The 13,137-nt window shown below is 40.8% G+C and overlaps 1 protein-coding gene across 3 annotated transcripts in view; it reads left to right on the top strand.

The window, feature by feature from the left end:
- SEC23B (SEC23 homolog B, COPII coat complex component) overlaps positions 1-9,830 on the top strand; it is a 45,745-nt gene extending 35,915 nt beyond the window's left edge. For 2 of the 3 annotated variants that reach the window (XM_032351493.1, XM_032351494.1), the window contains exons 18-20: positions 639-794; positions 1,175-1,240; positions 8,730-9,830. In XM_032351493.1, the coding sequence (XP_032207384.1) occupies positions 639-794; positions 1,175-1,240; positions 8,730-8,819 (312 nt within the window). In that variant the 3' untranslated portion in view covers positions 8,820-9,830. Of the gene's footprint in view, positions 1-638; positions 839-1,110; positions 1,127-1,174; positions 1,241-8,729 lie in introns of those variants that run through there. The other variant, XM_032351495.1, reaches the window with a different exon arrangement.
- Positions 9,831-13,137: the final 3,307 nt, after the last annotated feature.

Genomic DNA, 13,137 nt, shown 5'->3' on the forward strand with positions numbered 1-13,137 from the left:
AGGAAGCCATTTCCCTACCAGCTGGAAGGACATGGGAAGCTGGACCCAGTGATGGCAGTGGAAATGGAAAGGCAGGACGGCTCCTGGGGACAGCTATACCCTGGGTGTGTTTTTTGTTTTTAAGAATTTAAGCAGTCCTAAAGCAGAGGATTCTTTTTTTCTTTTTTTCTTTTTTTAAATTATTTATTTATTTGACAGACACAAGTGGGCAGGCAGAGAGAGAGAGAGGAGGGAAGCAGGCTCCCCGCTGAGCAGAGAGTCTGACATGGGGCTCGATCCTAGGACCCTGGGATCATGACCTGAGCCAAAGGCAGAGGTTTAACCCACTGAGCCACCCAGGCGCCCCTGGGTGTTTTTAGCTAGTTGGTATGTACAGTTAGAAAGGGAAGAGGTGTGACTGATGGCTCTGACCTTTCGGGGAGAACTGTGTAGTGGGGGGTGTCCTGGCTGCACCTCTTTGCTTCCTCTACTTTAAGCAGAGGAAGTTCCCCTTTGCTACCTGCTGCAACTCGTCATTCTTGACATGGCTTCTTCCCCGAAACGAGTCATGGTGGGAGTGTTAGAATGTCAAGAATGTCAGAGAAGACTGTTGTTCCAGTGTTTTCCACAATGGTTGTGTTTGGTTTATTTTGGTTCAGACCATAGCCCAGTGGCGTAAAGCAGGGTACCAGGACATGCCTGAGTATGAAAACTTCAAGCACCTCCTGCAGGCACCGCTGGATGATGCCCAAGAGATTCTGCAGGCGCGCTTCCCAATGCCACGCTACATTAACACGGAGCACGGAGGCAGCCAGGTGAGTGCGTTGAGTCCCAGCTCTTGTGTTCTGGTGGTTCCATGAGGTCTATGGCTATAAATCCAAACTGCATAGTTTAATATTTTATGTGGTGGCATAAACAGACATTCAGGCAAACTTCCAAACATGACTTCTTAAATCAGTGGTCAAAATACGTTAATGTAAAAGTAGAGGACTGCCAAAATAAAACACATGCTTCATGCTTCAGGAACCCTAAGAAATGGAGAGTCATTGGCTTACAGTAAAGAAATGCATGCCTTTGTGGTTTAAAAAAAAAAAAAAAACCCACAAAACTAATTTAACAAAAGGAATGTCAAAACTTTTTTCTACTACACTAATATTAATGTCACTTGTAATCTTTAAATCTCTTGTTTTTAAAGGCTCGATTCCTTTTGTCCAAAGTGAACCCATCACAGACACACAATAACCTGTATGCCTGGGGACAGGTAAGAAATTGTCAGGTATCTGGGGAGGATGCCAGGCTCCTTTTTGAACACCTATTTACCAAGTTACCCTTTTGGCCTTAGAAGCAGAATAACTCAGGTATTTTGCTGGGGAGTGGGAAGGCTTTCTGTAACATAGCTGAGGCAGGAGGGAGTGCCTTGTGTGGATCCCCTTCTTTGACCGGAGGACAGAACTCTGTAGCGTGACCTGTATTTGGCTCTCTTCATAGACAGAGCAGCATCTCCCCAGACTTCCTTTGCCCCCCTGACCCAGCCTCGACCCCACTTCTCTCTCCCAGTGGTGTGGGGTAAAAACATCTGATCACCACTGGCTCTGTCTCCTCACTTTTCAGCCTCTGTCTCCTCCTTTATCTAATTATTTAACATAACATTTATTTAACATATTTAACAATTATTTAACATAACATTTAGGTCTCCTCCAGTCTTTTTCTTTGACTGTTTTCTTGTAACATTTTTGAAAATTAAACTTTCCTTTGAGGCAATTGTAAATTTACAATCAGTTGTTAGAAATAATACAGAGAGATTCCCTGTGCTCTTCAGCTCCTGTCCCCCAGTGGGAACATCTTGCACAGCTGGAATGCAGTATCATTCAGGATATTGAAATAGATACGGTCCAGATACACATTTCCTTCACCACAAGGATCTCTCATTTGCCCTTGTGTTAGTCACTCTCACTTCCCGCCTACCTCCACTTCTTCCTTAACACATGGCAACTACTGCCACGTTCTCCACTTCTATGATTTTGTCAAGAATATTATATATGTGAAATTGCATGGTATGTAACTTTTGGGGACTGGCTTTTTTCCCTCAGCATGATTGTCTAGAGGTTCATCCAGGTTATTGCAGGAATCACTAATTTGTTTCTTTTTACTTGTCGAGTAGTATTCCATGGTATTGATGTATTGTGGGTGTTATCAGTGTACTGGAGTTGTTTATTGTTCACCCGTGGAAGGACATCTGGATGTCCTTCCTTCACAGTTCCTGGCTGTTAGGAGTAAAGCTACTAGAAATAGTCATGTACAGGTTTCTCATTAACCGAAGTCTTCCATTCTCCAAGGTAAATGCCCAGGATTACATTTGTTCAATGGTATGGTAATCACATGGTTAGTCTAAGAAACTGATGTTTTCCAGAGTGGACTGCCTCCTTCTACATGCCCACTAGCAACGTATGAGTGATCGATTTTCTCTGCATCCTTGCCAATATTTGATATTGTCATTATTTTGATTTCAGCTATTCCAGTAGGTGTGTACTGGTATACCATTATGGTTTTAAATTACATTTTCTTTTTCTTTTTTTTTCAAGATTTTATTCACTTGGCACAGAGAGATCACAAGTAGGCACAGATGCAGGCAGAGAGGGGAAAGCAGATTCCCCACTGAGCAGGGAGCCCGATGTGGGGCTTGATCCATGACCTGACCTGAGCTAAAGGCAGACGCTCAACAGCTGAGCCACCCAGGCGCCCCTAAATTACATTTTCTTTTCTCTCTTTTTTTAAGTTCTTTTTTTAAGATTTTATTTATTTGACAGAGAGAGGGGGATCACAAGTAGACAGAGAGGCAGGCAGAGAGAGAGGGGGAAGCAGGCCTCCTGCTGAGCAGACAGCCTGATTCGGAATTCGATCCCAGGACCCTGAGATCGTGACCTGAGCCAAAGGCAGAGGCTTAACCCACTGAAATCTTTTGACCATCGTATAAATGGGTTTTTGCTTTTTTTGCTGTTGAGTTTTGAGTTCTTTTTGTCAAATACGTAATTTGTAAATATTTTCTCTCACTTCTAGCTTGTCTGTATGTATATCTTCTTTACAGGGCCTTTTGCAGAGCAAAAATGTTTAATTTTTATGAAATCCACTTTAGTAGTTTTTCCTTTTATGGATTGTGCTTTTGGTGCCAAGTCTGAGAACTCTGCCTAGCCCTGGGTCCCAAAGATCTGCCATATTTGTTTGTCTAATTTTACATTTCCATTTCAGTCTGTGATCCATTTTGAGTTAATTTTTGTGGGGTGCCTGGGTGGCTCAGTGGGTTAAGCCTCTGCCTTTGGCTCAGGTCATGATCTCAGCGTCCTGGGATTGAGCCCCGCATCTGGCGCTTTGCTCAGCAGGGAGCCTGCTTCCCTCCCCCCCCCCATCTCTCTGCCTACTTGTGATATCTCTCCCTGCAAAATAAATAAATTAAATATTTAAAAAAAAATTTTTGTGTGTGTGTGAGATGTGAGGCTTAGTTTTATTTTATGCATGTGGATGTCTAACTGCTCATACCATTTGTTTAAAGGATGTCTTGCTTCCTTTGAATTACTTTGTGTCTTCATCAAAGGTTAGTTGATCTTATTTGTGTGAGTCCATTTCTGGGTTTTCTGCTCTGTTATGTTGATCTGTGTTTCTATCACTCTACCAATAACACAGTCTTGATTACTATAGCTGTATAGTAAGTCAGTCTTCAAATTTTCCGATTTCTCCAACTTCTTTTTCAAAAATGACTTAGCTATTCCAGTTTCTTTGCTTCTACATAAAAATTTTAGGATAATTTTGCTTATGTCTTTAAAAACTTGCTGGGATTTTGATAAGAATTACATCAGTCTTCTGTATAGTTTGGGGGAGAATTGACATCTTTACAGTGCTGAGCCTTCCAATCTGTGAATTCATTTTGTCTTCCACTCTGTTTTGATTTCTTTACTTAGTGTTAAATGTTTTCACATTTTTCTTTTTTTCTTTTTTTTTTTTTTTTTTAGGAATTGTGATTGGTATTGTAGTTTTGATGTCAGTGCCCAGGTGTTCATTACCAGTATATGTGTACAATTGATTTTTGTGTATTTATCTTATATCATGTGACTTTCCTGAGTCAGTACTTCTGGGAGGTTTTTTTGAGGTTCTTCAAGATTTTCAACATAGGTAATGATATCATCTACAAATAGAAAACAGCTTATTTTTTCCTTTCCAGTGTGAATACCTTTATTTCCTTTTCGTGTCTTGTTGTCTTTGTTTTCAATTTCATCGGTTCTGTTGTAATCTTTATTTTCTTCTGCTTGCTTTGGGTTTATTTAGAAATGTTGCTTAGTTTCCAAGTATTTGGATATTTTATTATTTGTTGATTTTTGATTTTTTATTTTGATTCCATTGTGGCTGGAGATACACTTTCTATGACTTCGGTGCCTTTAAATTTGAAGTTTTTTTTATGGCCCAAACTGTGGTCTGTCTTGGCATATGTTCCATGGTCACCTGAGTATGTATTCTGCTGTTGTTCGGTAGAGTGTTCTGTAAATGCCTTTTAGATCCTGTTGATGGTGGTGTTGAGTTCTTACTGATTGCCCTGTCTGTTTATGAGTGTTGTCAGTTTAGGGTGTTGAAGTTTCCAACTCTAATCATGAGTTTGTCTATATGTATCTCTTTTGATGTCTGTCAGTTTTTGTTCCTGTTTTGTAGCTCCATTGTTTATGTGTACACATCTAGGATTGTTGTGTTGGTTGGTTGATTTTATATCATTATATAATTTTTCCTTCTGTTGCAGGTCATTTTGTTTGCGTTGATGTCTGCTTTATCTGACATTAATAAAATTCACTATTTTCATGCAAAAAATATTGTTTGCATGTTATATCTCTTGCCATTCTTTACCTTTCAACCTATTTTTTTGTATTATATTTGAAATGAATTTCTTGTAAATAACCCATGGTTTTTAATCTGCTCTGCTAATCTCCTAACTGCTGCATTTGGGCCATTTATATTTAAGGTAATTATTGATACGTTGGGTCTTTCTGTTGTTTTATTTTTTGCTTTTCCATTTGCTTTCTCTGTTTTTCATTTCTCTGTTTTCCGTTTTCTGCATTCCTGTGGGTTACTTGAACATTTTTTAGAATTCCATTTTAACTCGTTTATAATGTTTTTGAGTGTATCTCTTTGTGTAGCTTTTAGTGGTTACTCCCAGTTGTAGATAGTAGAGCATTATGTATTACCTTATATATGCATAGCTTATCACAGTTGACTAGAATCTTTTTGACCAGTTCAAGTGACGTATAGAAAACTTAACCACAGTGCTTGGATGGCTCAGATGATTAAGTATCTGTCTTCGGCTCAGGTCATGATCTCTGGGTCCTGGGATCAAGCCCCATGTCAGGCTCTCAGCTCAGCAGGGAGTCTGCTTCTCCCTCTCCCTCTGGCTCTCCCCCTGTTCAGCCTCTCTTTCTCTCTCTCAGATGAATAAATAAAATCTTAAAAAAAAAAAAAACTTAACTCCCCTTTACATTCCTTTATCTTATCCCATTTATAATTGTCTTAAATGTTTCTTCTACATGGATTAGTCGGTGTTAATAGTTTTTCTTCAGCCATGAAGCATAATTTATAAACTTCAAGAGAAGAAGGAAGTCCTATTATACTTCTCCATATTTTTGCTTACTTTGTTCTTTATTCCTTCTTGATATTCCAGGGTTCCTTCTTTATAATTTCCTTTCTGTTTAGAGAGCTTCCTTTAGCCATTCTTTTAGGTCTCCTGATGATAGATTCTTAGTTTTCTTTCATTTGAGAATCCTGATTTCCCCCTTCTTTAATGCAGGATATTTTTTCTAGATGCAGGATTCTGGTGGCAGCCCTATTCTTTGGGCATCTGAAAAATGTTTTGCTACTTCTCTTGGCTTCTGTGGTTTCTGATGAGAAATTCATTGTCCTTATTGCTTTTCCCTTATAGGTGAGAAGTCATTTTTCTCTAGCTGCTTTTAAGATTGTTTCTTTGTTATAAGTACTATGTGTTTGGTGTGGATTTCCTTGGATTTAACCTGTTTAGAATTTGCTTGGCTTCTTGATTCTGTGTATTTATTTCTCTTGCCAAAGTTGGGTAGTTATCAGCCATTATTCTTTGAATACTTTTTCAGCCCATCCTCTTTTTCCTTTCTCTCTGGGACTCCGATGACATGAATGTCAGGTGTTTTGTAGTTCCACAGGTCCCTGGTGCCCTGTTCATTTTTTTCCCACTTATTTTCTATTTTTCAGTTGGGTAATTTCTATTATTTTATCTTCCAGGTCACTGATTATTGTCTCTGTTCCTTTTCTGCTATTGAACTCATCCACCAAGCTTTTTACTTGTTTCTGTAGTTTTCAGTTTTAAAGCTTTCCTTTGGGGCACCTGGGTGCCTCAGTTAGTTAAGCAACTGCCTTCCGCTCGGGTCACGATCCTGGAGTCCTGAGATCAAGTCCCCCATCAGTCTCCCTGCTCTGTGGGGAACCTGCTTTTTCCTCTGCCTGCCACTCCCCTGCCTGTGCTTGCTCTCTCTCCCTGTGTCAAATAAATAAAAATCTTAAAAAAAAAAAAAAAAAGAATAATAAAATAAAACTTTCCTTTGGTTCTTCTTTATCTACTTTCCTGAGACATTCTTTGCTGAGGCTTTCTGTTTTTTCATTTGTTTCAAGTGTGTTTGTAATTGCTCACTGAAGCTACTTAGAAGTCTCTGTCAGATAATTCTAACACTGTCCTCAGTTTGGTGTTAATACCTGCTGTCTGTTTTTCATTCACTTTGAGATCTTGACTGTTGTTATAAGTGATTTTTGTTTATTTTTTATTTGTTTGTTTAAAGATTTATTTATTTATTTTATTTGACAGACAGAGATCACAAGTAGGCAGGAAGACAGGCGGTGGGAGGGAGGGAAGCAGGCTTCCTGCTGAGCAGAGCGCTGGATGTGGGGCTTGATCCCAGGATCCTGAGATCATGACCTGAGTCGAAGGCAGAAGTTTTAACCCACTGAGCCACCAAGGTGCCGATGATAAGTGATTCTTTATTTATTTATTTATTTATTTTAAAGATTTTATTTATTTATTTGACAGAGAGAAATCACAAGTAGATGGAGAGGCAGGCAGAGAGAGAGAGAGGGAAGCAGGCTCCCTGCTGAGCAGAGAGCCCGATGCGGGACTCGATCCCAGGACCCTGAGATCATGACCCGAGCCGAAGGCAGCGGCCTAACCCACCGAGCCACCCAGGCGCCCAGTGATTTTTTATTGAAATGTGAACATTTTCATATTTGTTATGAGACTCTGGATCTATTTAAATAGGCTATTTTAGCTGGCTTTTAGTCATGCTGCTCTAGGAGGGAAGCTGGGAAGACATTGTTTCATTACTGCCAGATAGCAATCCAGGTTTTCCATTGGCCTCTTGACACCTGGGTGGGGGACAATTCATTGTTACTATTGGGTAGGAATGGGTGTTTCAGCTCCCCACCTAGTCTCCACTGATCCTGCTGTGGAGATGACCTTGTTAGTGTTGGGTGGTGGTGAAAGTGTGCACTGTCTACTAGGCTGCCTCTGATACCCAATGCAGGGGGCACAGAGGACATCTTCCTATTGCCAGGTCTGGGTAGAAGTGCAGGCTCCCCGAATGGTCTCTATTGGTTCCATGGCAATTAGGGAGATGTCCCCCTGGCCATTGGGGAGGAAATTCCCAGTGCCGTACTTGGCTTTCTCTGAACCCATCCTCATGGGCTCCCTTGTTACTGTCTTGTGAAGGTGGCTATCTTAGGTGCTCACTCAGCCTTTGCCAGTGTGTGTGGGGCCACAGTTTTTTCTGTCATCTTTGACTGGAGTTAATATCTAACATCTTTTGTCTTGCTAGGCTATGCTGGTCCTTTAACTAGAGAAAGTTGACTTTCTCTATGTTTTTTTTCTGTGGCCAGTGATTGTTTGCCAGCCTTTCAGCTCCAGGTCTGGGATGTTTGAGGCAAAAAGGAAACCCAAGGAGCTCACCACTGTGTTTGTTGTTCCTTGGGATCCAGGGCCCCTAGTTTGTTTGCTCTCTTCTCCACCTTTTACAGTCTTCTTACATTTCTATTATATAAAATGTCCAGGGTTTCCAGTTGTACATGGTGGAAGGAATAGGAATAGGGAAAAGTACAGGTACTCCTTCCCGGAAGGCATCTTATAAAATTTTAATTATACTTTTTACAGATTTGAGCTCTTACTAGAATTCAAGGTTTCTATTCAGTTCTTTTCCCTTCACATTACATAAATCATGAGCATTTTCTGATAGTACAGATACCATCTTTTCAGTGGAGATCCTCATTCACTCATTTGTAAATATACTACCATACAAGCTTCTCTTGTAAGCAGGGCATGAAGAACATTGGGTTAGGTGCTGGCAGGGTGATGGGGAAGGTGAGACACAGGGTGTGTGGCCTCCAGGAGCTCATGTTTGATGGGTGGCCAGACTCTGGGCCGGTCATCAGAACCATGGAGAGGATTAAAGCAGAAGGGTATATGCCCAAACTGTCTATAGTGGCAGGGGATGGCTTGACCTCAGTGGGTTGGAGAGGGGTTTTGTGAGGAAATTATGCTTCAGTTGCTAGAACAGTTAGCTAAGCAGAGAATGGCAGTGGCGGGAGTCCTCCTAGCAGAGCAGGTAGCACTGTGAATGTTCTGAGGCGGCGGAAGCGTCCTTAGTAATTCATAAATGCTAACCAGCTTTTCAGATACCTGCCAGTTAATCTTTACCATTAAATTTCAGGAAACAGGAGCACCCATCCTAACTGATGACGTTAGCCTGCAGGTGTTCATGGATCATTTGAAGAAGCTGGCTGTTTCCAGTGCTTGTTAAGCTAGAAGATGTGAGCAGAACATCAAAGAACACATTGGATTGTGTTCACAATTGCTGATAATGGCTTAAAAACATTCCTTTCACTTTACTTGTGGGTTTTAATAAATAATCAAAGGAAGCATTGTATGTAACTCTTTAGATTATAATTTATTTGTATTCCTTATTTGTGTCCCTTTTCCTGCATCATCAAATGTTTTGGTACTTGTAGATGTTTATATACTTTTTGTATCCTAACTTTACTGTTACATAAAATTAAAGGTAATGTATTTTGGCAACTCATTTAGGTGAAAATCATAATGATCAGACAGGAAATAAATCTGGATAAAGCAAGCGCTGGCTAAAATAATGCTAATACAAATTTGATTTCCTGAAGTCTCTATGTGTGTATGTGTATGTTTTTAGTGACCCCCCCAAGAGGTATTACCTGAACTTAATCCTCATTTTCTGTCTAAATGTTAAGTGAGGGAAAGGTTGAAATATGTGAAACTTGATCATCAAGGCAGAGCTGTCTGGAGTGCACTGTCCCTAACTCACATGTAAACAGCCCAGCCCAGGTGGCTGCTGGGGATCAGTGGCCCTAACAAAGTGATAATGCAGTTATCTTGGGCATCAAGTAAAACAACTTAAACAGGTACTGGTGGTTTTTTTGTTTTGTTTTGTTTTGTTTTTTAAAACTATGCATATACTACTTTGATTTAAAACAAACTTTATAATAACGGTTCCCTCCTCTCCCTGAGCCTAGACCTACTCTTCAGAGGTGGCTGGTTTTAACCTTTCTTTTTGAGTTATTTGTTGATGTTATCAGTGTTAGCCAGTGTCTCTCAATTCCCATTTTCCAGAATGAGGACCTTTCTCTGTAGCATCCAGTTTTGATGGACTGTACCTTTCTTTTTTTATTTTCAAAGTTGGTAAAATTTACATTCCGACCTGTTAACCATAGTTACGTCTTTTGTCTCAAAGTTCATTCTGAAAGTTGAAAACAAATAAAGATCATTTATATAATTGTGATAATGTTAGCAATGTCCTTGTTTGAGTCAGGTAGTATTACATTTTTCTCCATGGATTTGCTGTCCCAGGCCCTACACCATTTGAAGGAAAATGTTCCCAGTGACAAAATCAGTCATTTACATTCTTATGTTCTAGCACTCCTCGGGTCGGTTTGCTTCTTTTTTGCATCATAACTTCGTGTATTTGTTGTTTTCCCTAGGAGTTTCTAATTTGGGGGCAAGTGATTTTTTAAAATTTTATTTATTTATTTGAGAGAGAGAGCATGAAAAGGGAGAGGGTCAGAAGGAGAAACAGGGAGACCAATGCAGGCACTCATTCCTGGGACTCCAGGATCATGACCTGAGCCAAAGGCAATCACCCAACCAACTGAGCCACCCAGGTGCCCTGAAGTCCATTCTTTAGAGATCACTGATCTCCTCTCTAATCACCGCCCATCTGCTGACAAGTCATCCAGGAATTTGTTTTGTTTGGAAGCCTGGGTTCGTTCTACAATTCCTTTAATCCCATAAGTCATTTGCTGTATCTTAAGTTAATGGGAGATAATTCACTGAATCTATTCAGTCTTCATACTTAGCTTTGCCGAGTATAAAATTCTAGGCCCAAAACAATTTTCTCTCAGAACTTTGGAACTATTTTTTCATTCACTTGACAAATATTTTTTCAGTATTTGCTATGTATGGAGTGTCTTTAAGACACTGGGTATGTAGCCAATAAAACAAATATCTGCCCTGGTGGAGTATATATTCTAGTTAGGGAAGACCAACAACAACAAAAATTAGAAGTAAATTACATGATTTATTAGAAGGTACTGAGTCCTATGTAGAAAAACAAAGCTGGAACTCCTCTATCAATTGGATGTTGAGCCATCTGGATTGATTCTTTCTTGTATTTTGAATTTGTATTACAGCCTTTTGCCTTTGGTATGAGTTCTGGAGGGCCTTTCCTATCGTAAGGTGTTTAACACATTTTAAATGCCAAGGGCTTTTATTTTGTGTACATTTTCCATAGAATATTTTTCTTTTTCTTTTCTCTTTTTGTCTTAAAGATTTTATTTATTTATTTGACAGAGATCTCAAGTAGGCAGAGAGGCAGGCAGAGAGAGAGGCAGGGAAGCAGGCTCCCCACTGAGCAGAGAGCCAATGCTGGGCGTGATCCCAGGACTGGGGGATCATGACCCGAGCCAAAGGCAGAGGCTTTAAACCACTGAGCCACCCAGGTGCCCCTCATAGAATATTTTTCTTACTTGGGGGATTTTTTTTTTTTTTTTAAGTGGGCTCCATGCCCAGCGTGGAGCCCAACACAGGGCTTGACCTGACCTGAAATCAAGACCCTGAGATCAAGACCTGACCTGAAATCAAGAGTCCGACACTTAACCAACTGAGCAACCCAGGCACCCCAAGAATGTAATTTTTAATTGAGTATGTCATATAGAAGAGCACAGAAATCTGATTAAGGTTGAAACTATTCCATCTTGGGCCTTTCCATTTTATTTTTTTTTAAGATTTTATTTATTTTACAGAGATCACAAGTAGGCAGAGAGGCAGGCAGAGAGAGAGGGGGAAGCAGGCTCCCCGCTGAGTAGAGAGCCCGATGCGGGGCTCGATCCTAGGATCCTGGGACCATAACTTGAGCCCAAGGCAGAGGCTTTAACCCACTGAACCACCCAGGTGGCCCCGTGTTAGGGATTTTAAAAACAGTAGGAGAAAAAATTAAAAAAACAAAAACAGTAGGAGAGTGGCAGGATGGATGGGAAGAAGCTGGAATCCAGGTGAGGTCTGAACAGAAGCAGGTGTTTGGACAGAGGTGGGGTGTTAGGCAAGAGTCTGAGTTCAAGTTTCTGGCTTGGGTGATACATCAATCATTCTCTGAATTACAGAAAAGGAGGGAAGGAGTTCTTTGCTCTTTCTTTTCTAGCCTTGATAAATTCAGTTCTGGACATTTTGAGTTTAGGGAGCTTGTGAGAGATAACAGAATGCCCAGCAGGTTGGTTGTAATTAAAATGGATTTTCTTTCAGGAGAATTTGGAGCAGATTTCAGTCATTAACAAATATAATAAATAACATGAGCAAAGTTGCTCAGGATGAGAAGAGAACAAATCTTGCAACAATACCAGGTTTGGTTTTTTTTTTTTTTTTAAGATTTTATTTATTTACTTGACAGAGAGATCACAAGTAGGCAGAGAGGCGGGGAAGCAGGCTCCCCGCTGAACAGAGAGCCTGATGTGGGGTTCGATCCTAGGACCCTGAGACCATGACCCGAGCCGAAGGCAGAAGCTTTAACCCACTGAGCCACCCAGGTGCCCCAATTTTTGTTTTGTTTTTAGCAACCTTATTGAGGTACAGCTTACATACAATGAACTGCTCCATTTAAAGTACATAGTTCAATGAGTTTTTTTTTTTTAATAGTTTATTTGTTTGACAGAGATCACAAGTAGTCAGAGAGGCAGGTGGCGGGGAGGAGGGGGTGAGCAGAGAGCCTGACTCGGGGCTCGATCTCAGGATCCTGGGATCATGACCTGAGCCGAAGGCAGAGGCTTTAACCCACTGAGCTACCTAGGCACCCACCACCTTTTTTTTTTTTTTTTTAACAGATTTTCATTTTTATGACACAGAGGGAGAGAGGAAGAGAGAGAGCACACAAGCATGAGGAACAGCAGGCAGAGTGAGAAGAAGGCTCCCCGCTGAGCAGGGAGCCCAATGTGGGACTCCATCCCAGGACCTCTGGATCATGACCTGAGCAGACGCTTAACCGACTGAGCCACCGAGGTGTCCCACTTTGTTTGTTTGTTTTTTAAAGATTTTATTTATTTGTGTGTGTGTGTGAGAGAGAGTAAGCGTGGGTGAGTGTACAAGTGGGGAGGAGGGGCAGAGGGAGAAGTAGACTCCCCATTGATCAGGGAGCCTGATGCAGAACTCAATCCCAGGACCCCTGGATCATGACCTGAGCCAAAGGCAGACACTTAACCAACTGAGCCACTCAGGGATCCCCAGTTCAATGAGTTTTGACAGATGTGTACACTCATGAAACCACCATCACCATACAGAACTTTTCTATCTCCCCCGCCCCCCCCGCTTGTTTCCTTAGTAGGCAACTGCTAGTCAACTTTGTCTCCCTGTATATTAGTTTGTTCCTAGAGTTTTGTCTAGTTTCATTTATGTCTGGCTTCTTTCACTTAGCATAATCCATTTATGATTCCCCCATGTAGCTGCATGTATCAGTAATTCTTTTTATTACCAAGTTGTATATCATTTCTCATTTATTCATTCACCAGATGATGGTGATTTGGGTTGTTTCCCTTTTTTGGCTGTTA

This window comes from Mustela erminea, chromosome 7 (genome assembly GCF_009829155.1).
Source record: "Mustela erminea isolate mMusErm1 chromosome 7, mMusErm1.Pri, whole genome shotgun sequence".
Taxonomy (NCBI): domain Eukaryota; kingdom Metazoa; phylum Chordata; class Mammalia; order Carnivora; family Mustelidae; genus Mustela; species Mustela erminea.